We start from the raw sequence: 25,008 nt of genomic DNA, 5'->3' as shown, positions 1-25,008 counted from the left end.
TGACTAAAAATATTATACTGCATGTTTTGGGTATTTTAGATGCTATAACACGTTTTTCTGGTGTCAGTTAAAAAACAAAAAAGTGACGTCGGTTGTCCTTTAACAGAACCATTTAGGGTAGAGCTTGTGGCGGCACAGGTGCGCACCGCGGTTTTGATGTGAATCTCAGCCTGACACATTTCCCACGCATGGACAGTATAAAAGGGCAGCCGTCGCGGCACAGCAGGAGAGAATATCTCAGACGCAGACTCACACGCAACTCCCAGAGACCTGCTCAGCATCGGACGGAGTTTTACAGCACGACTTGCTCGACTCCACGCCACGATCAAGCTCTGCGAGACATCTGCGTGTCACTTCCCTTTGAGATTTGACAACCACGATTCAACAAATAAAGAGATTTGACAAACTCTTTATTGGCGAGCCAGCCAGCCCAATCAACGCTCCGAATGGGCCCAGATTTACCAGCCGCCCGTGAACCCGGCATCTACTCAGGAGATCTCGACGTGCCGCCACCACCCGTGGGCGTCCCACCCCCCACCGTGAAACCTGCCGCACCCCCAATGGCCAACAGCGTCCAACTCGCCTGACGACTCCTTGCTGCATCGTTTATGTCCACGATCGGACATCGTCTATGTCCACGATCGGAAGACGCTTCGTGGCCAACTCGGTCGCCGACGTCAGCGTTCTTCCTCTGTGTCCTGCAGAGAGCCATGTCACTGAATGAGAAAAATTGGGTGAACTTTTGTGTTGGTGTACCAAAGAAAAATAGTTGCACCAGCGTAACTAGGGCAAAAAATTAAAACAGCAGCAGAGAATATCTCAGACTCAGACAGACACACACCCAGTATAAAACAGTATACAAAACAGACAGTATAAAAGGGCAGCCGTCGCGGGACAGCAGGAGAGAATATCTCAGACGCAGACACACACGCAACTCCCAGAGACCTGCTCAGCATCGGACAGAGTGTCACAGCACGACTTGCTCGACTCCACGCCACGATCAAGCTCTGCGAGACATCTGCGTGTCGCTTCCCTGGGAGATTTGACAACCACCATCCAACAAATAAAGAATTTGACAAACTCTTTAAGCTCATAGATACTCTGGTGAAGACCAATAAAGTAAGAATAGGTAACCTTCACTTTGCTGGAAAGTGGACGCCATTTTGTAGAAAGCAATGAATGTAGGGCAGCATGTGTTATTTGTCGTCGCTTACACAAACAAGATCTCAGAGGACATACTGGCTGATATATCGCCAAAGAAACCACCATCATTCATAACGCACACGCTCACCCCCACACAGGAGCGCATGCTTAGTCATCGACCCTAATGGTTTGCAGACTCGAGTATGAAATTAAATGTTTGAATGATTGCGACAAAGTTGGATTTTTTTGCAGATATATACACGCACACACACTTGGCCTCATATTGCTCCCCAGGTCAACACACAGCTGCAATTATATTTTAACCTCTCTCAAGATGCTTGTTGCAGTCTTTTATTAAAGAGCAGGGCATTTCATTTCAACTGATGGATTCTGTGTGCCTCTATGTCAACTTTTCAGCCTCAGATAAAATAAGGGTTGGACCCCTATTGCAATCAAAGAGCCGTCTCGACCTAGGTTACAATTTTTAACGTCCGATGTTAGCCATCCATCCGTCCGTCCGTCCATCCATCCATCCATCCATCCATCCATCCATCCATCCATCCATCCATCCATCCATCCATTGTGCACTCAACTGTTTTGTTCTTAGCCTGCTGCAAGCTAGATACTGATTGACAGCAGCAGACCAGCATTACTTTTCCAAATGATGGACGTGAGCAATGATGCAATGTTGCTGCACTTTACCCACCACACACCTATTCCCTTAGTTCCAGTAGAGACAGCATCGACTCTAGGATGTCTGAAGATCCTGATGTTTTTTTTTCAAAATGAATGCAAACATGTTAATTAAGATGTTATCTTTTCTTATTGTGGTGACATGTTTTAATCAGTTACTTGCAAATTTTAACTGTGTGCTAATGTGTATTTGTGTGTGGGTGTTTTTGCTTGTGCTCAGTTTCCAGACAAGACTCCAGCCAGTCCTTGGCATCTTGTCTCAACCTGCTCCACTCACCCATCGATCCATCAGGAGATCGCCTCCCAGTAAAAGATAACTGCCACAGGTAACACTCAGCAAACAATTTCCTACAGAGGCACATTCTTAGGACAATATACCGTATTGTTTATTTTGGTTCTACAGCAGCACTGTATTACTGTAGTCTCTATTGAATAGTCCACCATCTAATCGCCATTGCCGAATTTATGTGGGAATTTAAAAGCATGATGTGGAGCGCCATTCCCGAATTTGCTCAGATTTTGGTTTTTCTTGTGGGGGAGGGATGTGTGGATTAAGCTCCGCTCAGACCTCCATCCCACAAGAGGGCAGCATTTGCCTTTTGTACACCCGCACCCGTTTCAAGCTCAGATAACTCTGGAACCAAGTAAGCTCGAAATAAACATGCTTCTTCTGATGAAAGAAGACAGTCTACGGTTTCTAAGGCTGAATTGAATGTTTATTTAGTCCTAAAACTCAATATTCTGTGGGTCCTGCAATTTGAGTGAAAATGACCAAAACCCTGGCACTGGAGTGCGGACATCTTTGTACATCGGCTGACAGTGAACGCGTTACCTATTTTGGTTCAATAACAGTGAACATGGTAAACTTTCATCTCAATACTTAACATTGGCATCGGCAATATGTATATTAAAGTACTTGTTGTAATACCTTGTCAATTTATTTTCCAAAAAGACATTTATGAAAAAAGTACAGTGTTGTCTTGAGATACGAGTGACTTGAAATCTGAGTACTACGAGATACTGCTTTATCCTCATGAGGGTTGCAGGGGTGCTGGAGAAAAGAAAAAGGGTTAAACTTTCAAGCGCAAACATAAGATACGAGTGGTGTGTGTGGTAGCAGTGAAGTCAACCCACTTCACAATTGACACCCCTTTGACAAATACAGAACAATTCTTTAACAATGAGGCCTCGAGCTGTTAACACTCCAAGTTGAAGTTTACTGTCAAAGTAAATATAAAACAAAGAGAATTATCCCTTGTGTATTGACATGCTAACAATTATAGTTATGGTTTAAACCCAAATGGTGGACCAGCACACAGATCGATAATATATCAATATTCAACTGTCTAGCTAGCTAGCTATTTGTTTTCTATTAGTTAGCTAGTCTGATCTATTTGAGTTATTCCCGATTGAACGGGATCATCGTTGCTGGCTATCTAGCTAGCTATCTATTTGCTATTGATTAGCCATCTAACTAGCTAGCTAGCGCTCTTTTAGTTATCTTTTAGCTAGCTAGGTAACATGATCTATTTGAGTTATTCACGCTGGCGCATGTGGCTGCCGCTGCTCACCCACAGAAAAGCTGATCATGTGACTGTAAAGTGACCTTGAGAGTTTTGAAAGGCGCTTGTAAATGAAATGTATTATTATTATATATATATATACACAAATGGATTGTGTTACTAGAGTGGATTCATGACATTTCCATTAGTTTCACTAGTGAAAGACGGTTTGAGAAAACTGTTTTGAATTGCTGGCTGTGTTTGATAGTAATTAAGTGTATATCTGAAGCCATTACTGGACTAAAGTTTCTCATTGTTGAAGGCTTCTTCAATCAGGGTTCGTCACGCTCCTTTCCATTGATAGACCGGGAACGTCGAGATACTAAAGTTTCTCGTCCCATGTTATTTATCATTACCTTCGGCTTCCAAATGAATATCCTGCTGACAGCATTATCTGTGTAAAACGTCAATTCAGCCCTTGCATTGGATCCCAATAGAGTCTCGAGACCACAACCACGCTGCTGGAGGGGCTATCGTCTGTCCCCGAAAATTGCTGATCGTGAGTCTTCCTTGTGAATTGACTTACGTGGTTTATATCCCCCACAGACCAACCGTGGTGATGAAACAAGACTTTAGCTCAGTCGGGCATTCAATAAATACATTAATACATTCTCTTTGACAAAATATGCAAGCTATATTTGTGTTCCATTGAACGAGTGCTGAAATGCTATGCTCACTTCATATTTTTTTGTACAGTCACATTCACATTTATCCGCTTGGTCCTTCTCCCGTACTGCCCTATGCATGAGCCATTTTGGATCGCTGATAAATAGGTTATGTTAGCGATTGTATTGTGTTTTTTTTTTGTCTGACAAGACGGTAGACCATGACGCCTTATTTTGAGTTGCACCCATGATTAAAAGGTCTTCTTGAAAAAAATGCCCTTGGATCCCCCTTTCTTTTACCAACATTCTTGTGCCAGTAATATTTCAACTTAGCTATATGACTCCGTAAGCCTTATCCATGGCTGCTTCTTATTTATTTATTTTTTTTCCGCTAAATGTTCTCTTGAAGTGTGAAGTTTGCACAGGAGACAAGTATTTCAACCTTTTTTTGTCTAAAATTCCTTTTCCCAATATTTTCTTTATTAAACCTGTGTAATTGCTATCACAGTCGACATTAACTCATTTACTGTCAGACGTCCACTCCAGTGCATGGGTTTTTGTCATTTTCACTCAAATTGCAGGACACACAGAATATTGAGTTTTAGCACTTTATTAACATTCAATTCAGGATAAGAAACCTGAAAGTCTCTTCTTTCATCAGAAAAAAAGAGTCAATTCCCAAGTTATATGGGTCTGGTGTTACTTGAACTTGAAATGGGGGCTGCTGTACAAAATACAATACAACACATGCATGTTGATTTATGTAGCTGAAGCTGTAACAAAGCGCTAACATAGACAAAGGCAAATGCTTCCCCCTTGTGGAAGGGAAAAAACATTGCCAGAGGTCTTATCAGTACCCCCAAAAGAATAACCAAAACACATTCGGGAATGGCATTCCACGTCATGCTTTTTAACTGAGGTATAAATTCTGGAAGTGCAGTGAATGAGTTAATGTATTCTTTCAAAAGCATGGCCTCTAAATAGGTAAACCGAGGCATAATATTTCAAAATAATAAGCATAAATACAGTCCAACCTCTTTTCGACTTGCCTTTGCCTTTTGACGTAAAAGCTCTTGACAGCGACAGACCACATAATGGTGGCGGGTTAGAGTTCACTTCCCCGATCAACATGTAACCAGCGGCAGGTGAGAATTACCTACCTACCTACAACGCTCCGTTTTCCATGCTCCCTTGAGGGGGACATTGATTTCTTGGAGGCAAAGCAAGCGCCTCGACTACACACAACCCACACTCAAAACAGCCACACACACATCTGTCATTCATTTTGACTGTCCGGGGTATCAGCTGCAACATGCTGACGGCTTTCTGATAGTCTGTATAGATCATCTGTGACACACATGCACACAGCCGACTACAAAGCAACTCAAGTTTTTTTGCAAAATCACCCCCCCGCTGATCCACACTGCAGTTGCCGTATCTTGGCAGCCAACACTGGGACTTTAAGTGTGCTTCTTTTTTGTGTTTTACTTAGTTGAAAAAATCATTCATTCTAACTCTTGTCTTGGAAAAGGACAATAAATGCAGGTGCTAATTGTGCATTGCGAAAGCCTTTTAACTGTTTATCTCTTTGAAATCACAGAGTACGCAGGTGAGAGGGATTTAGGATGCAAATAAGGAAGGAGGTCAAGTTTTATTTTATACAAATAACAGACTCTCCAATAACCTTTTACAACTGAATGGGATATTATGGGGTAGATTTTCACCTGGCGCCTCTTGTCGACACACAGAGGCTTCTCTGCTACTATGCATCATACTTGAAACAGAAAGAAGACCACATTTGGAAAGCTAGGCTAAGTCGTGCCCCGCCGAGAACGTGGTCTGATAACATTAAGCCACGCGGTCAGAAATAGACGTACATTACGATTGGATGATTCAGTCCACGTAGCTGCCTAACTGTCAAATTGCATTATATATATATATATATATATATATATATATATATATATATATATATATATATATATATATATATATATATATATATATATATATATATTAGGACTACATGAACATCAATTCAGCGTCAGAAACCTTAGATTCATCAGAAAAAAAGAGTTAATTCCTAAATTGTATGGGTCGGGAAATGGGGGCGGCTGTACAAAATACAATAGAATACAATACATACATATTGATTTATATAGCGCTTTAACAACAGCTGAAGCTGTAACAAAGCGCTAACATGTACGGCAAATGCTGCCCCCGTGGGGAAGGGAAAAACATTGCCAGAGGTCTAACCAACGTTTTATCTGCACCCCTTCCTCTGCAAGAAAAAAACAAAACCAACTAATTCAGGAATGGCGCGACATGTCACACTTTTCAATTCCCGAATACATTCGGGAATGGCAGTAAATAAGTTAATGTACATTTGCTGAAGTATATCGGGAATCAACATTGTAAAATCTGTCGGAAAAACGTTGAAAGTGATTGGTACTTTGCTTTAAAGTCCCTAGATATCACTTATTCAAGATGTTCTTCTTGTTTTTATTTTTACTGGTGTTAAAAACTTCCCTTCACTTTTCTCAAAGTTGTGCTGAATTAATTTCAACTCCATCCATTCATATTCAAAGGAAAACATTCCCTTTGTTAGCTCTGTGCTCAGTCACCATGAATTAGTCAGAACCCGCCACCTTTTTGAAGACAAGAGGAAACCTGGAAACTGAAGTCTGTGCAGACAACGGTTAATTTTGCCACCCAAGAATACATTTTGACATTTTTTCTTCGGCAGCAGTTTGTAATTTTTGCAATCTTCTTTTCTGACAAAGGGAAAGGGAGAAGCGTGTGGAGGACAGAACGACGATGCACTCGGCACAGCCGACTGGCACAGGGAAAAATCAATTATCCCGATAATTGGAGTGAACTTAACTTCAGCCTGTAGGATGCCTACTTCGAATTGAGCGCGGTGAACAGCTAACTACATTGTCTTTTGAAGTCATGCGATCGTTTGCAGCCTCCTAAACGCAATCAGAATAGGTGGAAATTGTTGACCACTGTCTGGGAGTGTGGTGTCCTCTAACTGACAGAAGTGCAAGAACAATTACACCTTTCGAGACTCGCTTAACCTGAACAAATGGTTCGATAAGGGCTCTAGAAAAGTTTTCCCATTTGTACATCTCAAAATATTGGCACCGTTGGTTCAGTTTTCACTCAGTGATGCCAATGTGGCTGGGTGTGTTTCTCTACATGTACCCTGTGACTGGCTGGCAACTAGTTCAGGGTGTCGTCTGCATTCTGCCCAAAGTCATCTGGGATAGGCTGTGTTCAAATTCACAGCCTGCGTGCTCTATCTTGGGCCAGGCCTGATCACATGTGGTTTCCAAATTCTAGAAAAGACAATTTACAGGCTTCACTGTTTAAAACCTCCTCGAGCAGTCTCCGTGACCAGTCTAAACTGTGAGGAATTTGAACAAACTGAAAGTGACTTTAGACAAACCGTGTGGTTGAATTGCGCCAGGAAGCAACATGCAGTTGACAATGCAAATTTCGGAGGACCGGGCCTGTGAGTTTGGGCACAGTTACAGAATCCATAACCCTGCAGCCATGAACTCATTCGCTGCCATTCCTGAATTTATTCGAGAATTGACACGTGTGATCTGGAGAGCCATTCCCAAATGTATTCTTTTTTTTTAGGGGGTGCCGATAAAGCTCTGGTCACACTTGTGGCAGCTTTTGCCTTTTGTTCATGTTAGCGCTATCTTACAGCTTCAGCTGTTGGTAAAGCACTATATAAATCAATATGTATGTATTGTATTGTATATTGTACACCTGCCCCCAATTCAACCTCAGATAACTCCAGACCCATATTGTCACGGTTTGCAAGGTGGTGATGGTGGTTGTGGATCCCAAAAAAGCAGGCAGGAGGGAGCAGCAGGATGTATTTGACAAATTGTATTAAAATAAAGTCACCAGAAACAAAATCTAAAACATCAAAGTCATCTGAAAAGAAAAGTACAAAGTATCAAAGAAAACCATGAGTAAAAATCTGCCAAGATGAAACAAACCTGACAGGGTGAAGCAAACAAACAAATGACCCGACACCGGATGGTCGTGCCGGGAGTCCTTTTAACTGCCACTGATGAAGACGACCAACATCTGTGCAAATGAGGGCGGGGCCGTCAGTGCTATCTGTTGGTCGCAAACCAAAACATAACAGTCTGCCACGGATTGGAACGACCAACACCTGTGCAGGTGCCGGCCGGGCCGACAGCGCCACCCGTTGATTGCCAACCAAATCATGACACATATAACTTAGGAATTCACTCTTTTTTTCTGATGGAAGAGAGTCTAAGGATTATAACTCTATATTGGATATTTATGTGGGAGTAATAATAATAATAATACATTTAATTTACAAGCGCCTTTCTGAACACCCAAGGACACTTTACAACAAAGACAATACACAAAATAGTAAAATCATGCATAAAACAATAAATAATAAAACAGCAGAATAAATTACACCATGAAAGCAAGTTTAAACAGGTGGGTTTTCAGGTGAGATTTGAAAGTAGGAAGGGAGTCAATGTTGCGGATGTTGGGTGGAAGTGAGTTCCAGAGTTTAGGAGCGGAGCGGCTGAAAGCTCTGCACCCCATCGTAGTGAGACGGGCAGAGGGCATGTTGAGGTGGAGGGAGGAAGAGGATCTGAGGGCCCGAGAAGGAACAGAGATTTGAAATAAGTCAGACAGAATGGGGGGGGGGGAAGGGCAAGGTTATGGATGGCTTTAAATGTAAACAGAAGTACAGTAAAGTCTCGTTATATCGATATTCAAGGGAGTCCGAAAAAATATCGATATAACCGGGACTATCGATATATCCGACCCTGTTTGCATGTAATTTTCTCTGTGCGTGCATAGAAATAGTATCGATATAACCGGGACTATCGATATATCCGATATCGATATAACAAGACTTTACTGTATATTGAATTCAATACGGAGTTTAACAGGGAGCTAGTGGAACTGTTGGAGGACAGGGGTGATGTGGTAAACCTGAATATTCTGTGGGTACTGCAATTTGAGTGAAAATGAAAAAAACCCTAACACTGGAGCGGACACATTATTGCACATATTATTATGTGGCATTATCACATATTGAACAAGATCAGCGTTATTGGAAATGAATGCATGTATTTACTGCCCTCTGGTGGTGGAGGCAGGTACTCCAGATTGAGCAGGAGAATGGCAATTCAAATTGATGCAGTATGGCCAAGACTGTTGAATTAATTTTAATTATATGATTTCATTACTGGAAATTTCGTAACTAGAAAATATTGCAAGTAACCGTTTCAAGCCCCGCAGAATTCTGACATTTTCTAAAGCATAAACATGCACTGAAAAAGCACTGAAACATGTCACAAATCCCTGTTATAATTACATTATTCCACAATGAATGAGAGTTGTGCGTTATGCCAAAAACATATATCAGAGTGAAGAATAAAAATTATGTTCATTTGAATTTTAAGTACATTCTGATATTTTTTTTATTTTTGCCCTCTTTAGTCCATGTCACTCAAGTGGTTTTTGCTTAGCATTTTGTAAAGAACTGATCCAAGGACGTTTGCTCTTGTCAGCTTTTAACAATCCTTCGAAAATGTCCAAGGCAGAGTGAACGATCGCCTGACTGGTGAACACTTTTTTTTTCAGTGATTCACATTTGCATAAAACTGTCAGAATGCCTCGTGGCAAATGATGAAGACGCTACAGAGACACGCATCTATCTTTCACTACATGTAGACTCATACGGTAGAGATCCCTCTTAGCCATTGGGCATTTCTTTCGTAACAACAGGCAATGTTTTGTAACTTGATTTTTTTTTCTTTGTATTTTGAGGTACCAATATACGATTTGTTTTTTTGCAGAGGGTGGGGGTCAGAGGAAATCCAATAAAGCACAATTAGCTTTCTCATCCTATGTACCACCTTTTAATTATTTTTTATTTTTTTTAAATCAATCCCCAGAACTAACTTCACTTAGTAACTTGAAATTTGCTCATCGTGTTTTATGAGTGGAACTAGAAAATAGTGTCAAGGGCAACTGCCTGAAAAGTTTTAGCTTGAAACAGATATTTTGTTTTGTACTCCTTCCAAAATCGACTTGTCTCGTTCGGAAAGCGATGAGACATTGACAAGCAAGGGAATTATCACAAATATTTAATGGCAAGATTGTGGTCATTGTGTAAAAATTCCAACTAGGAAATTACAGGCAGATAAAGCCTCAACAACGGATAAAAATTATCCCTTGTTTCAGGTAATGATTTCACTAAAGCTTGTGCCATGCAGGATTAATAACTAACCAATTTATGTCATTTCATGCCACTTTCTATCACGATCACGCTCCTGCATGTTGTTTGGATAAAAATCCGCAGTGGCATAAATTACATGCCGTGCCTTTTATTCCTGACAGGTGCTCATGTTCGCCACTCGCGAACAGGAAATTATGGGGCCACTCAAAAAAAAGAACAAAATGGAGGATCAGAAGGGCGATTTATCTCAAATAGCTGAGAAGAGTAATGTCGGGTGTGAATATTCAAATGATGTGGCTCTAATTTGAGAGCCAAGTGTCAGAGTGAAGCCCGGAGACTTTTTTTTGTTTTGTTTTTATAACTGCACAGTAGATAATTATTCGTCTGGGAAAAACAGTGAACTTTGACTTGGTGTGATTATGATATCATTCAACCAGAGATCCTGCCACATTTACATACGAGAACATTATATATTGATGCAGTTTTACCTCTGTTGAAATTGACAGAATTTGAGCTTAAATTGGCTACCTTTGCCGTGTATACTGTAGAGAACCATGTTATTGACTATGTGTGTTTTCACACCGAGTCTAACAATAAGGTGTTATTAGGCGTGGGACAACATAAATAACTGGAGTAAAAGTAGTGTTTAACACATCTGCCTCACAGGACATGCATGCTTGCTTCTCAGTATTGCGATTCTATGTGGAGTTTGCACATCACAAGCACAAGAAATCCTGATGGGTCCAAAATGAGCACTTTTCGGGAGACGCCAAAAACAGCATATACCATGCATCTTTAAATTGAAGAAGCCATTTGACACACTTTAAATTGTTACTTAATTTGTAAAAAAAAAGTACATTCCCTTATGTGTGGAATTATATTTTTGTAAAAGACAGTTATACCTCAACTTACGAACACTTTAGCTCAGGAACTTTTCGCCTTACGAACATTACATTTGCGAGAATATAATCTTGGCATACAAACTAGTTTTCGGCGGACAAACCAAACCACACAGTTGGCTGTCGGACTAGTTTTCCACACCCAGTTTCTTTGAGTGCAGACGTGGTTTGTGATCAAGTGGAGTACCTTGCTATTATGGGGCCGAAAAAGACCCCACCTCAGGCTGGTGTTAAACCGAAGAGGACACTAAAGAAAATTACGGTCGAGCAGTAGAAGGAGATCATTGAAAAACAAGAATTAGGTGTTTTCATGTGACTTAGTGTCCCAGTACCAGTACGCTAAGTGGACCATTGCTACGTTTGGCTAAGCGTGTTTCTCTGTTGGTTAAGCAACAGCAGGCAATAGAAGAGGTTGAAAAACTTCTGTTGATTTGGATTAACGAAAAGTAGCTAGCAGGGGACAGGGTGAGTGAGAGTATTATCAGCGAGAAAGCACGGAAAACTCACTTGGATATCATCAAGAGGCAACTATACCAACGGCCATCACAAAGGTAAATAAAACGACTTTATTATCCAATACAGTTTATTTCTTTAATTGCAATACAATAGCACATTTATTGTACATACAATATGGTATATTTTGTCTAGTTTTAGGGCTTATTTAGTAAAAAAGTTTTTTTATAGGGACCCGACAAAGGGATTATTCTCATTTTTAATGGTTTCTTATGGGAAATAAATGTTTGGCAGACGAACGTTTTGCCTTACATACACTTTCTGGGAACCAATTAAGTTCGTAAGCTGAGGTATCACTCTATGTACCAAAACTGGAACATTGGACGTTTCGGGCCTGCAAGGTGGTTGTGGAGCCCAAAAAAGCAGGCAGGATCGAGGAGCATGGTGTATTTGATAAGTTGTATTAATTACAGTCGGCAGGAACAACATCTCAAACAACAAAGTCATCAAAACAAAAACGTCTAAAGGAGCAAACAAAACCATGAGTAAAACATGAAGATGGAAAAATTGACGGAGCAGAACAAACGATGACCCGACACCGAATGGCCGTGGCGGGAGTCCTTTTAACTGCCACTGATTAAAACGAACAACACCTGTGCAGCTGCAGGTGAACTATTACTCCACATCTTTATGCACGTTTGATAAATTCAAGACTCCAATTTGCGAATATACAAGTCTGACAAACAACCTGCCTCTTAATCCCCTGCCAATTCCCTGGTAAGCAGTCGAGGATTGATGTACACTGCACTTGCCCAAAATCAGTTCAAACTGGCGACCCTAATGAAGACAAGCAAGATAGCAAATTCTTGAATGGATGGACTTGGCCTCCTATTTTCTTGTGTCACTGTACCATGCAAATGACGAGATGAAAAGGCGGTGTGAAAGGTGTGAAATTTAGCATTTCACCGCATTTATATTGTCTAATACAGTGATACCTTGGTTTACGAACGCTTTAGCTCATGAACTTTTCATCTTACGTTCTGTACGTTAAATTCTCGAGAGTATAATCTTGGCATACGAACGAGCGCCACAATGAGTGATGTGTCGTTCACAAACGAGCCGGTTCTTGGAGATCCTACCGAGCTGGAAATGGCAGCCGACTTTTTTTGGCCACTATTCCCCATCCCCAGTCTTCGTCACGTGATTGGTCAAGAACCATGGTAAAAGAGGGAGGGGACACACGCAGCAGGACACACGCAGTGAGCGGGGTGAGGAGTTATAGAAACACACACGCACGAAAGGGAGACAACAGCGCTTGAAACAAAAAAACAAAAGTGAAATGGTGAGAAAATGGATAGAAAACACAATGAAATTTGGACTTGTTTCAACTTTATTGATATTTCAAAGGCAGAGTGTAGACTGCAAGTTAAAATATCCATTCAATCAGGCTCCACAAATAACCCGCACAAGCCATCTGTACAATTTGAAGTGAACATACAAGTAAGGGAACCAGCTATTAATGAAGTTTCTAGTGTTTCTGCCTGCATCTTCTGCTGCAATGTCACAACTTCTAAGATGTACAACCCAGAACTCCTTGAGGCACTTTATGCAAAAAGCTATCCATTCCATTGAGCCATCAATGACCATCACAAAGGTAAATAATAGACTTTATTATACAGTACCGTTTATTTCTTTAATTGCAATACCATAGTGCATTTATTATATGTAAAATAAAGTACAGTGTGTGCAGTTTTAAGGTTTATTGAGTTGATAATTATGTTTTATGGGGACCTGGAAACGGATTATTCTCATTTTAATGGTTTCCTATGGGAAAATAATGTTTGGAATACACCCCTTTCGCCTTACACACAATTTCTGGGAACCAATTAAGTTCGTAAGCCAAGGTATCACTGTATTTCCATCTGTTTAATTATCTTCAACCTGAACAGTTGAGGTTGGACTATATAAGAAAATAAGAATTTTAAAAAGAAGAAAATGCCCTTTTTTCGTCACCAATGGTTTAAATTTTAAAACACTCAGATGCTTGTCACTGCATTGTTTGTAATTTTATTTGGACATTGCTCGAAGAAAGTGAGGATTTCATTCATAGGAGCAAACCATCTTAAAACTTTTCCCATTCAGTCTTATTTTGTGTTACAGTTTTTCTCTCAAGAGAGTGAATAATGGCTTCCTCCTTTTTTTTGCGCTGCAAGCTCCTGTGTGATTTGTGAGCTCCTGAGGCTAAGCTCAGTTACCCTTTGAGGTGAAACCCGCTTTCTTGCATCCATGATCTTATTGGTCGGGGCGCCACTCAAAGCCCATGACTGATAGAGTGTTTATGCACACGAACCAGGAAAGACAGACAAGAAGTTTTAACCGAACAATGACCACAGGTGAAGTCTGAGACATAAATGGACTGCTAAATTGAGAGCGCCACTCAGCATCTCGCCTCTCTTCTTCACCCCGGTCGACCCCGCGCAACAGCTCCCGTTGTTTGCTAACGCTATGCTGCACTAAATAATATGTTAAATAATACGGGTTCACGTCTATGGTTAACATTATGGAAATAATTATCACCTTGATAAAATGCTGTCAATTCGTGATTCGATACAATTTTGTCAAACCAAGTAATCCTAAAAAAGTTGAGTGGACATTTCGTATTGATGTTTTCAGGACTTATGAATTGCAGTTGGTAGTATTGCTGTATGTATATGAAGCACACCGCAATGTCGCAATCCGACAAAAAAACTGACCACCAATGCAGTTTTTCAGTAAAAGACAGCCAATAAAACATTTACGTGGTTGTTTTGGGTTACCTTTTGATTGATGGGCAGCAACAGATAGATTTTAGACAGTCTCTTTTCGTCAATGGATACTACAGCTTCGTGCTTGCTTTAAACATTTAGCTTGTGGCAGACATGTTTCACCATGACGTCCTTGAGCCACTGGTGAAAAAGACTTCAAGATGGCGCCGCGAGAGTGTCTGCCTTTACAGCACGTCCTGTATTTTGTTTTTCTACTTCTTCCTGTCCTTTCCTCTTACTTTTATCACTTTGCTGCTGTGAAATGTAAATTTCTCCACTGTGAGACTAATAAATGCTAATCCATCCAATCCAATCCAACTCCATAGACCCAACTATTTGTGTACCAAACCTTAAAGGACAACCGATGCCTCCGGACAAGTTGCGTCCATAATTGTAAAATCACTTCAAATGACTTCTACTGAGCGTATTTTACAAAAATTCCACCGTATATAGCTAGATTTTACGTTTTAAGACTCACACTGAATATTCAGGAAGTCTTGTTTTCGAGTTGGTGACGATTCCAGATGTGACGTCACGTCAGGAACGCCCCTGACTGAGAGAGCCACACACAATGCATTTTGGGTACTTTGTTTGGTCTGAAAATTTAGTGTTGATCCGTGATGATGGCGAAATTAGAAGGAAAACACATCACGCGATGGTGAATCGTTGTGTGTTGCACCAAGACTACTATTTGATACTAGTTGACACAAATTCCCAGCAGACAAATCAGCCCATTTCCAACGGAGCTTGTGCGCCATCTTGTGCATTTTCTGGGACGTTACATTGGGGTCCTGACGGCTTGAATTGATACGGAAGGACTTAATCGATTGCAAACATTTATGCTTTCCTCTTGAGAACTATTTGAATCATATTCATAACTGGATGAGGAACAAGAAAGCATCTTCTCCGAATCTGAAGCCATTGTTTTGATTCTAGAGCAATACAAGACGTCCTGAGGTCATTTCGAAGTACTTTTGGGAAACTAACTCATTTTTATTGGTGTCTTGTATTTGACTAAAAATATCAGCCTGTGTGTTTTGAGTATTTTAGATGCTCTAAAAAACTTTTTCTATTGTCAGCTAGGAAACAAAAAATGGTGTCGGTTGTCCTTTAACAAAAAAAAAAAAGAAATGTTCGTCTCACAATAGAGAAATTCAAAATTTAAGCAGCAAAGTATGAACGTAAGTACACAAAAAAACATTTCATTTTCTTAATGTTTTCCATAATATGTCCCCTTTCGGCATTCCAAATGCAGAAACAGAAAAGTAAACACATTACATTGGTATTTGCTTCCAGTACTCAATTTAGTTTTGTAAAAGGCGAGCAGAAGAGACAGCAAGGCTAATTAAGTATTTAGTCCTGCCATATAACATTCATTTTATACTCTCTCCATTTTTTTTTTTGTGTGTGTCTTGAAGTCTTGAATTTGCCATTGACTTTACCGCCCGGAGCTTTGCTGATGCTAAGTCATTGTCACAGATGCTCCTGATGAGTTAAAAACGCCTGTAGCCATCAGGAGCCGCATGCAGATGAACAGACTGCGTTTTGACAGGTACAAGCGAGCGATGACAAACGAGCACAACAAAAGGCTCGCTAATTGTTTGAGGAAACATATGATATATGTTTATACATGTCCGATAATTGTTTTTTTTCCCTCCCTGTTGTTGCATTACTTCCTTGCTGGCCGTGTCTCAGTATTGAGTTGTCTTCTGCTGTTATGACTTCAACAAGACTGTTTTTATGTTGCGAACTGATTAAGGCTGCTGATAAATGACCTTAGTGTCACTTGATTTACTTGACGCCGTATGTCGTTATTGTTCCCACTGTCGCGTACTAGCTCAAAATGTTATATTTTGTGTACAGTGGCTACTTGTTTTTTTGCACCATTGTTTATCGTCCAGGCAGGTGCGCGTTAAAATGAACCACTGACGGCACAGTAATAAACCACCGCCGACGGTAAAATAATGAAAAGTCATAAAAGGCAGATAATTGGCTTTTTTTCACCCTCTATGAAAACGGATTACTTCTGAGAACTGAAACAAGAGGGTATGAAAAAAAAGATGCAGGGTGTACAGGCTATGGGGACAAGGCTAAGGCACAGAAAAGACAAAAAGCGACTGCTGTTTAAAGCAGTGTTGAAAATTGGAAAGTGTGTCGGAAGGAGGGCATTTACTACGGTGAGAAAAAGGGGGAAAAGGATGACCAGGCAACGATGAGAAGGTTTCTTCAGCCGTCATCTGTACAAAAGTGAAGGTTTCGGACGTTTCGCCTCCTATCCAAGAGGCTTCGTCAGTGAACTGAAGTCTGACTGGTCGTATCGGCCCCATTTATATATCCCTAATGTCCAGACATGGTGGCGCCGGACACAGCTATGATAGGTCCCTACTCTCAGATTGGGGGGGGCAGGGGAACCCTCCCTGTGGCCCCACTGATTGTTCCTACATTCCTGACTAACGACTGGCCTATTACCCCCACTCCCCCTGGTATCACCTCATCAGCATTGCGAAAGTTGCCTAACCTGTTTTGCCTAAGCAGGCTATTGTATGAACGATCCAAATTGAACCTCACCCCACCAGACCGGTTTAATGAAGGATTTTGTTGTTTTATAAGAATCGCTTCTTTTACCCCCCTTTCAAACCATCTATGTTCTTTCGCTAAGATTTTAACCTCATTGTCGTCAAATGAGTGGTTGCTAGCTTTTAGGTGTAAATGTACTGCCGATTGAGGCCCACTAGTATTATCCCTGCGATGTTGATAGTCTTTTTTTGAGAATTTGTTGAGTCTCCCCAATGTACTGCTCTTTACAATTTTCATTCTTACGATGTATGGAATAAACTACATTACTTTGTTTTTCATTTGGTAGCCTATCTTTTGGATGCACTAATCTTTGCCTTAACGTGTTTATCGGTTTGAAATAAGTAGGAATTTTATGTTGCCAAAGGACTCTTTGTAATTTTTCGGAAACTCCTGCAATGTACGGTACTGCTACTCCTCTCCTTTTTGAATCTTGAGAATTATTGGTTTCGTTCGCTATTCTTTCTTTCTGACATTTGTTGAATGACCACTGAGGGTATCCACAGTTAGTGAGTGCTCTCCTGATATGTTTTGACTCCTTTTCTCTACCTTCAGTGCTAGTTGGTATTAGTTTAGCCCTATGCTGGAGGGTTCTGATAACTCCTAGTTTATGTTGTAAAGGGTGGTTAGAGTCAAAAAGTAAGTATTGGTCAGTGTGCGTAGCCTTCTTAAAGACTTCTGTTTTTAGCGCTCTGTCCTCTTTTATAATTACTTTACAATCCAAGAAGGCTAGTTGGTTCTCTTGAATGTCCTCACGAGTAAATTTAATGTTGAAGTCTACAGAGTTGAGGTGATCTGTGAAGGATTGAATTTCTTGTTTCTTAATTATGACAAAAGTATCGTCCACATATCTAAACCAGTGTCTAGGTTTTGTCCCCGGGAAGGATGCGAGGGCCTGTTTCTCCATTAAAAAATTACAAAGAGTCTTTGGCAACATAAAATTCCTACTTATTTCAAACCGATAAACACGTTAAGGCAAAGATTAGTGCATCCAAAAGATAGGCTACCAAATGAAAAACAAAGTAATGTAGTTTATTCCATACATTGTAAGAATGAAAATTGTAAAGAGCAGTACATTGGGGAGACTCAACAAATTCTCAAAAAAAGACTTTATCAACATCGCAAGGATAATACTAGTGGGCCTCAATCGGCAGTACATTTGCACCTAAAAGCTAGCAACCACTCATTTGACGACAATGAGGTTAAAATCTTAGCGAAAGAACATAGATGGTTTGAAAGGGGGGTAAAAGAAGCGATTCTTATAAAACAACAAAATCCTTCATTAAACCGGTCTGGTGGGGTGAGGTTCAATTTGGATCGTTCATACAATAGCCTGCTTAGACAAAACAGGTTAGGCAACTTTCGCAATGCTGTTGAGGGTCGTTATGCTGATGAGGTGATACCAGGGGGAGTGGGGGTAATAGGCCAGTCGTTAGTCAGGAAAGTAGGAACAATCAGTGGGGCCACAGGGAGGGTTCCCCTGCCCCCCCCCCCCCAACCTGAGAGTAGGGACCTATCATAGCTGTGTCCGGCGCCACCATGTCTGGACATTAGGGATATATAAATGGGGCCGATACGACCAGTCAGACTTTAGTTCGCTGACGAAGCCTCTTGGATAGGAGGCGAAACGTCCGAAACCTTCACTTTTGTACAGATGACTGCTTAAGAAACCTTCTCATCGATGGACCACTCCTGTACGACTGAGAGCTTACACAGACGGATGAACAGGCAAGGCAGCAGAAACATCCATCTCACACACATACATCTTTGGGATCTTCCATGTGTAAAGACTTATTGCATACAACTGTCCCAGGACCGTCAAAGCAATCTGGAACTAAATAATAATAATAGTAATAATAATAGTATTATTAGTAATAATAGTATTATTAGTATTATTAGTAATAATAGTAGTAATAATATTAGCATTAATTGTATTAATATTATTAATATTATTAATAGTATTAATAGTATTGGATTAGATTTGCCTTTATTAGTCTCGCAGTGGAGAAATTTACATTTCACAGCAGCAAAGTTATGAAAGGAATGAAAGTAGAAAAACAAAATAAATAAGCTGCTGGAAAGGCAGCCACTCTCGCGGCGCTGTCTTGAAGTCAAAAGAACAAAAAAAACAACAACTAAATAACAAATAACATGACAATACAAAGACACAGAGAGTCATTCATTCTGAAGCACACAAAGCAGTTCCACATGAAAGAGGAGAGGATCAAAGTGTCTCTTCACCAGTGGATCAGGGACATCATGGTGGAATGTGCACGTTGACTACAAGCTAAATGTTGAAAGCAAACACGCAGCTGTAGCATCCATTGACGAAGAGATTGTCTCACATCTCCTGTCCCACATAAATCCGCTTCAATTCCAAGCCGCGACAGTTCCACATACGCATCGGCGCTCCTTCTTATCGCGGGTTCCTCAAGCCATGTATCCATCCAGCCGCAGACTGTCCAACAGCACCGACCTTCCACTGAACAAAGCGGGGCTGTGAAGATGCTGCCCATTACTGGCGCAAAAAAAGCACAATGGCCCCTGTGGTGTCCAGCGATGGCAGTTGAATGGCACCGACATTCCTCCCATTCAAAAACAGTACTGGCATATTCATGCCGCCGAAAAGGCGCAACCGCTCAGCACAGTGTCCTCCTTGATGAATGTCGTGTTAAAAAATGCTGAAAAACAATCCGTATCCATTCCACACGACGCACAACAACACAAAGTGACAAAAGAAAACAAAACAATCTAAAAACAACAAAAAAAGCAAGGCTCATGAGAGCACTTGCTGACGGCTGCCTACTCGGGCGCCATCTTGGACTCCTCCTCGGATTAATAGTAATAATAGTAATAATAATAAATGTACTCCCCGAGGGTCAGAAAGCTTGGTCTCAGAAGCCTATCATGGGTCATCCAACCGGATAAAAACACAACACACACTGTTCAAAACACTGGCCAGAAGAAAACGCATTGGACTATTCTCAGCTGCCTCTGATCCTATTGAGCGTAAATGTTCCACTTGACATGAGAACAGTGACCGATTGATCGCGTGTCACACATTTACCCCTTCTTGTCTAGCAGAGCGAAGCAGAAAGACAGAAAAGGTGGAAGAAGTTCACTTATGTGCGTTTCAACAAGGTGTAAAAGGGGAAAAAAACGGTTGCAGAGCAGGAGTGGGTGGGGGGCGGTGTAACCTGTCAGACGAAGGCACCTCAGCTGCTCACCCCGCCACCTGGGAGGAAACATTAGGTTCTGATAATACCCGTGGAGTGTCGTGACTGTCAGAGTGGCGTGACGGAACCACTGAGGAGACACAAGGGCCAAAAGAGAACATGACATCGATAAAAACGGTCGGGGAGGGCAGACGGGCACGAGCGTGCCAAATGGGAGACTGGAAGGGTAACCGGGATTGTTGCTCTCTTTTGCTCTCCAAAAAAAGCAGCAGCAATAAATAGATTGACAGCTGACTCGAATAATTCTAAAAGAAGAAATATGTTAGAATTTGATTTTTTTTCTGTCTCTTTTGAAGGATAATTTACTAATTTTGCAATTTTCAGCAGTAATATGTTCACATTTTTTCTATAATGAATTTATTGATTTCATCACTTTTCTGTGTACTAATAACACCTTTAAAAACACATTATACCCTTCACTGTCTATTGGATGACGTCATGTATGCTCCGGATCAGATAACATGTTCGCAAAGTGAGGCATGACCGAAACCATGAGCACATGAAAAAAGTTCACTTTTTTACTGTTGCTAAATCAATCTAGTCAATGTCAAATCAAAGTCAGCTTCATTGTCAAATATGCCAATATGCATGACATACAGCACAGATGAAATTACGGTCCTCTCGGACCCAGCATGCAAGGCACTTATAATGACTTTGACAAACATAATAAACACGAAAACGACAATTTGCCGGGAGAGAGAGGAGCCGCTGCGTGTTCACGCACCGCCATCTTGGAGAAAAAATAAAAAATAAAATTAAATGTTAATAGTTAAATATATTATTATTATTATCATCATTCTTCTACCCTTTTTGTGACATGAAGCAGTTCTAGATGAAAGAGGAGAGGATCAAAGCGGGTAACCCGATATTTTCCAGCATCTTAAACTGTTTTTAAAATGCTAAGACTCGAAGCATCATGAGGAATATAAATCACAGATTTAACATAACATGTAATAACATACATTTTTAATTGCGTCATTGAAAATAAAATGCAGTGCTCATGCAGTGAAGACTGTCTGTGACTATGCTCACAACTCAAGCTAAATGTATCTCCTCAGAATATAAAACCACAGTCAAAATGTATCTTGTCAACATACTTTGTAAACATAATTCCTAAAACATGTTTTTGGCAGCATCCTGAGACATGTGGAGTTTAAAAAAGAAGGCACAAATGCAAATGGGGAATGTTTTCAGCAGATAGCTGCGGATTTCCTTCAAGGGAAAACAAAACAAAACTAAATTTGCGAATATTGAGTTTGTAGATTATTGTCGTATCATTTTTTTTCTTCCTAGAAGAATTGAGTCACACCAGTTGTACTGTTGATGCAGGCCTTAACTGATGTCCAAGTTTTATTAAAGTGAAGCAAGTTATCGACTTATTTTCCTGTTTGCAATATGAAGCCACTATGCTTTGGGGAAAACATAAGAAAACAGATCACGCTAGGGAAGTTTACAATGTCAAAAGGAAGAAACAATGTTTTGTCATTGTCGGCATCGATGTACACAGACCTTGAGCCAGTGGACTCATCAAGTTTTTATGTCGGCTGGACATTTGAAATATTTCCTCTGTTCCAATATCCAACATATTTGTCCTTGGGATAGGATCGAGATTGGATAGTTTCATCTATATGGCGCTTATGGAACTGGGTATTTTGCCTTTTTCTATTTATACAGTCTTACTGCGCTGTGACTATGTATTACATTACTGACATCACTTTTCAAAACGACATTTAAGATGGTAACATACAAGTACATTAAGAGCAAATGAACGTCAATAGATATAAAGTGAGGTCGATAGAAGCTTGAGGGATCCGAGTGATAGAGTAGCAACAATAAAAATTGACAGTAGGATGTGAGAAATCGTTGCAGTCCAAATTTTATATTTCGGCGGATCGGGTGGGAATAGAGATGCTTCTTCACCCATTTTCCATTACAGTGCCTGTAAATATTTTGCACATCTGCATGTAGTCTCAGTCATCTATCCACCTTTTCTCCATGGAGTGGATACATGCAGTTTTCCTGACGTATTTCTTGTCACGGTTTGCAAGGTGGTGATGATGGTTGTGGATCCCAAAAAATTGTATTAAAAAATTGTAAAAAATTGTATTAAAATAAAGTCACCAGGAACAAAATCTAAAACATTAAAATCATCTGAACAGAAAAAATACAAAGTATCAAAAGAAAACCAAGAGTAAAAGTCCGCCAAGGTGAAACAAACACAAATACAGCATACAATGCATACACAATGCATACAATTGCATACAATGACCCGACGCCGAATGGTCATGCCGGGAGTCCTTTTGACTGCCACTGATTGGAACGACTACCACCTGCGAGGCTGCAGGCAGGGCTGACAGCGCTACCCGTTGGTCCCTAATCCGAACGTGGCAGACTGCCACTGATCGGGATGACCAGCACCTGTGCAGGTGCAGGCGGGGCCGAGAGCGGCACCCGTTGGTCGCCAACCAGATCATTACATTTCTAAACCAATGTTCCACTCCATAATGCAGTAGTACAAGAAGAACTATTTGGTACGTCTCAGTCTAGCTCAGGCATGGGCAAACTACGGCCCTCGGGCCACATACGGCCCATTAGGCTTTTTAATCCGGCCCGCCGAACTTGCCCAAATTATAGTACAAACAGTGTCTAAAACTCATGACAAAAAGTTAGTGAACAACAGGGCAGATAACTGAAAAGTTGCCTGTCCCATTTTTCACAACTTGAAGCACAAAGAGACAACTAATCACATTAAAAAAAACATTGTACCAAGTATAAAGTTTTTTTTTTAAATCAAGAATGCACCTACTACAAATACTACCTTGCTTAATTTACGGTAAATGTGCATGGCTGTATATTTTGCTGCAGTAGTCGATTGTCATTGCGGTGCACAATGCAACGTTTGCATTGCTTCCTACGAGCCACTAAGCCCCTTTCATAAGTCTCACGTACACTTTACAGTCACGGTTTAATGTAAATTTACGTTTTGTAGCGTCACATATGTTGTTAGCTTCTTTTGAATCTTTCTTCTGGGCTGAGGTTTTGTGCATCTATTTTGGAAAATGACATGCAATTGCACGACTTTATAACGCTTGATAAAGTCCGGAAGAAAGAAGCAGGCTTCTGATTGGCTGCCGTGCTGAGTATGCAAATTTCAACTGCAGGTAGCGTATGTCGATGGAAACTTATTAAAAACAGACGCAATCTTGATAAATCACAGTGCATGTTATTTTAATCTATTTCCATTTTCTCCTCCAAGTATCTGCGAAATAGTATGCAAACGCCATATTCCTTGAGACAAATGTATTAACTGGTCAGGGATATTTTTCACATTTGAAAGACAGTTAATAAATTGGGTTGTAGTGTTCTTACTGTGCTATGAGGTTTGTACATACTACATTTAAAGGACAACCGGCACCATTTTTTGTTTTTGTTTCCCACTGACATCAGAAAAACGTTTTATAGCATCTAAAATACCCAAATCAGGCAGGCTGATATTTTTAGTTAAATGAAAAACACAAATAAAAATGACTTCAAATGAATCCGGAAATGGTCCCTAACCCTAACCCTAACCCTAACCCTAACCCTAACCCTAACCCTAACCCACCCCCCTGTCCGTGACATCACGCCAAGACGTCTTGCCTTTGATCGAGAATCAAAACAATGGCTTCAGATTCGGAGAAGATGTTTTCTTGTTATTCACCGTTATGAATATGATTCAAATAGTTCTAAAGAGGAAAGCATAAATGTTTGCAATTGATTCAAGGAGTCCTCCCATATCAATTCGAGCCGTCAATGACAGCAATGTAGCACCCAGAAAATGCAGAAGATTGCGCCCAAGCTCCGTTGGAAATGGGCTGATTTGTCAGCTGGGAATTTGTGTCAGCGAATATCAAATAGTTGTCTTGGTGCAACACACAACGATTCACCATCGCGTTATTTATGTGTTTTCTTTCTAATTTCACCATCAACACGGATCAACACGAAGTTTTCAGACCAAACAAAGTACCCAAAATGCATTGTATGTCGCTTTCTCGGTCAGGGGCGGTCCAAACGTGACGTCACATGGGGATCGTCATCAACTCGAAAACAAGACTTGGTGAATATTCAGCGCAAGTCTTAGAACGTAAACTATAGCTATATGCTGTGAAATCTTTGTAAAATACGCTCAGTCAAAGTCATTTGAAGTGATTTTATAAATTATGGACATAACTTGTTCAGAGTATTTCCGGCCCAAACACTCCTGGCCCGGCCCCTCTGTCAAATTTTAGAACCCAATGCGGCCCGCGAGTCAAAAAGTTTGCCCACCCCTGGTCTAGCTGGTTGTCAGGAGCCTTTTATGCACAACTTGTAAAAGCCATATGTTCTTGATCTTTTTGTCACTCTTCTGTAAAAAGTCAATGCTGCAATTTTCTGCCTTTTGCGGTCATATCTGATGTTGAACCATCGGCTCTCCATTTAGTTCAGGATTTACCCAATTTTCTGCCTGATGCTCTGTCAGTGAAATTGTACATTGAGATACAAGTGACGCCGCATATTATTTTTATTTACATAGAAGCTCTCGTTCAGTTTCTCAAAAAAGTTTCTTTCTTTCTTTATTTTACTCTTCTGAGCAAAAACTTGAGATGCAACAGTCGCTTCACAAGAAGCAGCAGTTTGGCAGATAGTAAACAATTCTTTCAAAAAGAAGCCTCAAGCAGTTTAGAGCTAAACCCAAAAATGTGAGTGCGTTGTCAAACCAAACAATAAACAGCATGAATTATGCAGTGTATTAAAAAAAATCATT

General features: G+C 40.6%; 1 protein-coding gene across 2 annotated transcripts in view; it reads left to right on the top strand.

Moving 5' to 3' along the window:
* ccser1 (coiled-coil serine rich protein 1) overlaps window positions 1-25,008 on the top strand; it is a 136,612-nt gene that overhangs the window by 25,068 nt on the left and 86,536 nt on the right. For both annotated transcript variants that reach the window (XM_088994123.1, XM_088994124.1), the window contains exon 6: window positions 2,057-2,162. In XM_088994123.1, coding sequence (XP_088850249.1) covers window positions 2,057-2,162 — 106 coding nt within the window. The remainder of the gene's footprint in view (window positions 1-2,056; window positions 2,163-25,008) is intronic.

Source organism: Hippocampus bargibanti, linkage group LG04 (genome assembly GCF_051943395.1).
Source record: "Hippocampus bargibanti isolate YZ-2025 linkage group LG04, ASM5194339v1, whole genome shotgun sequence".
In the NCBI taxonomy this organism is placed as follows: domain Eukaryota; kingdom Metazoa; phylum Chordata; class Actinopteri; order Syngnathiformes; family Syngnathidae; genus Hippocampus; species Hippocampus bargibanti.
The sequence above is the reverse complement of the archived record's forward strand: the minus strand, read 5'-3'. Positions and strand labels throughout refer to the sequence as shown.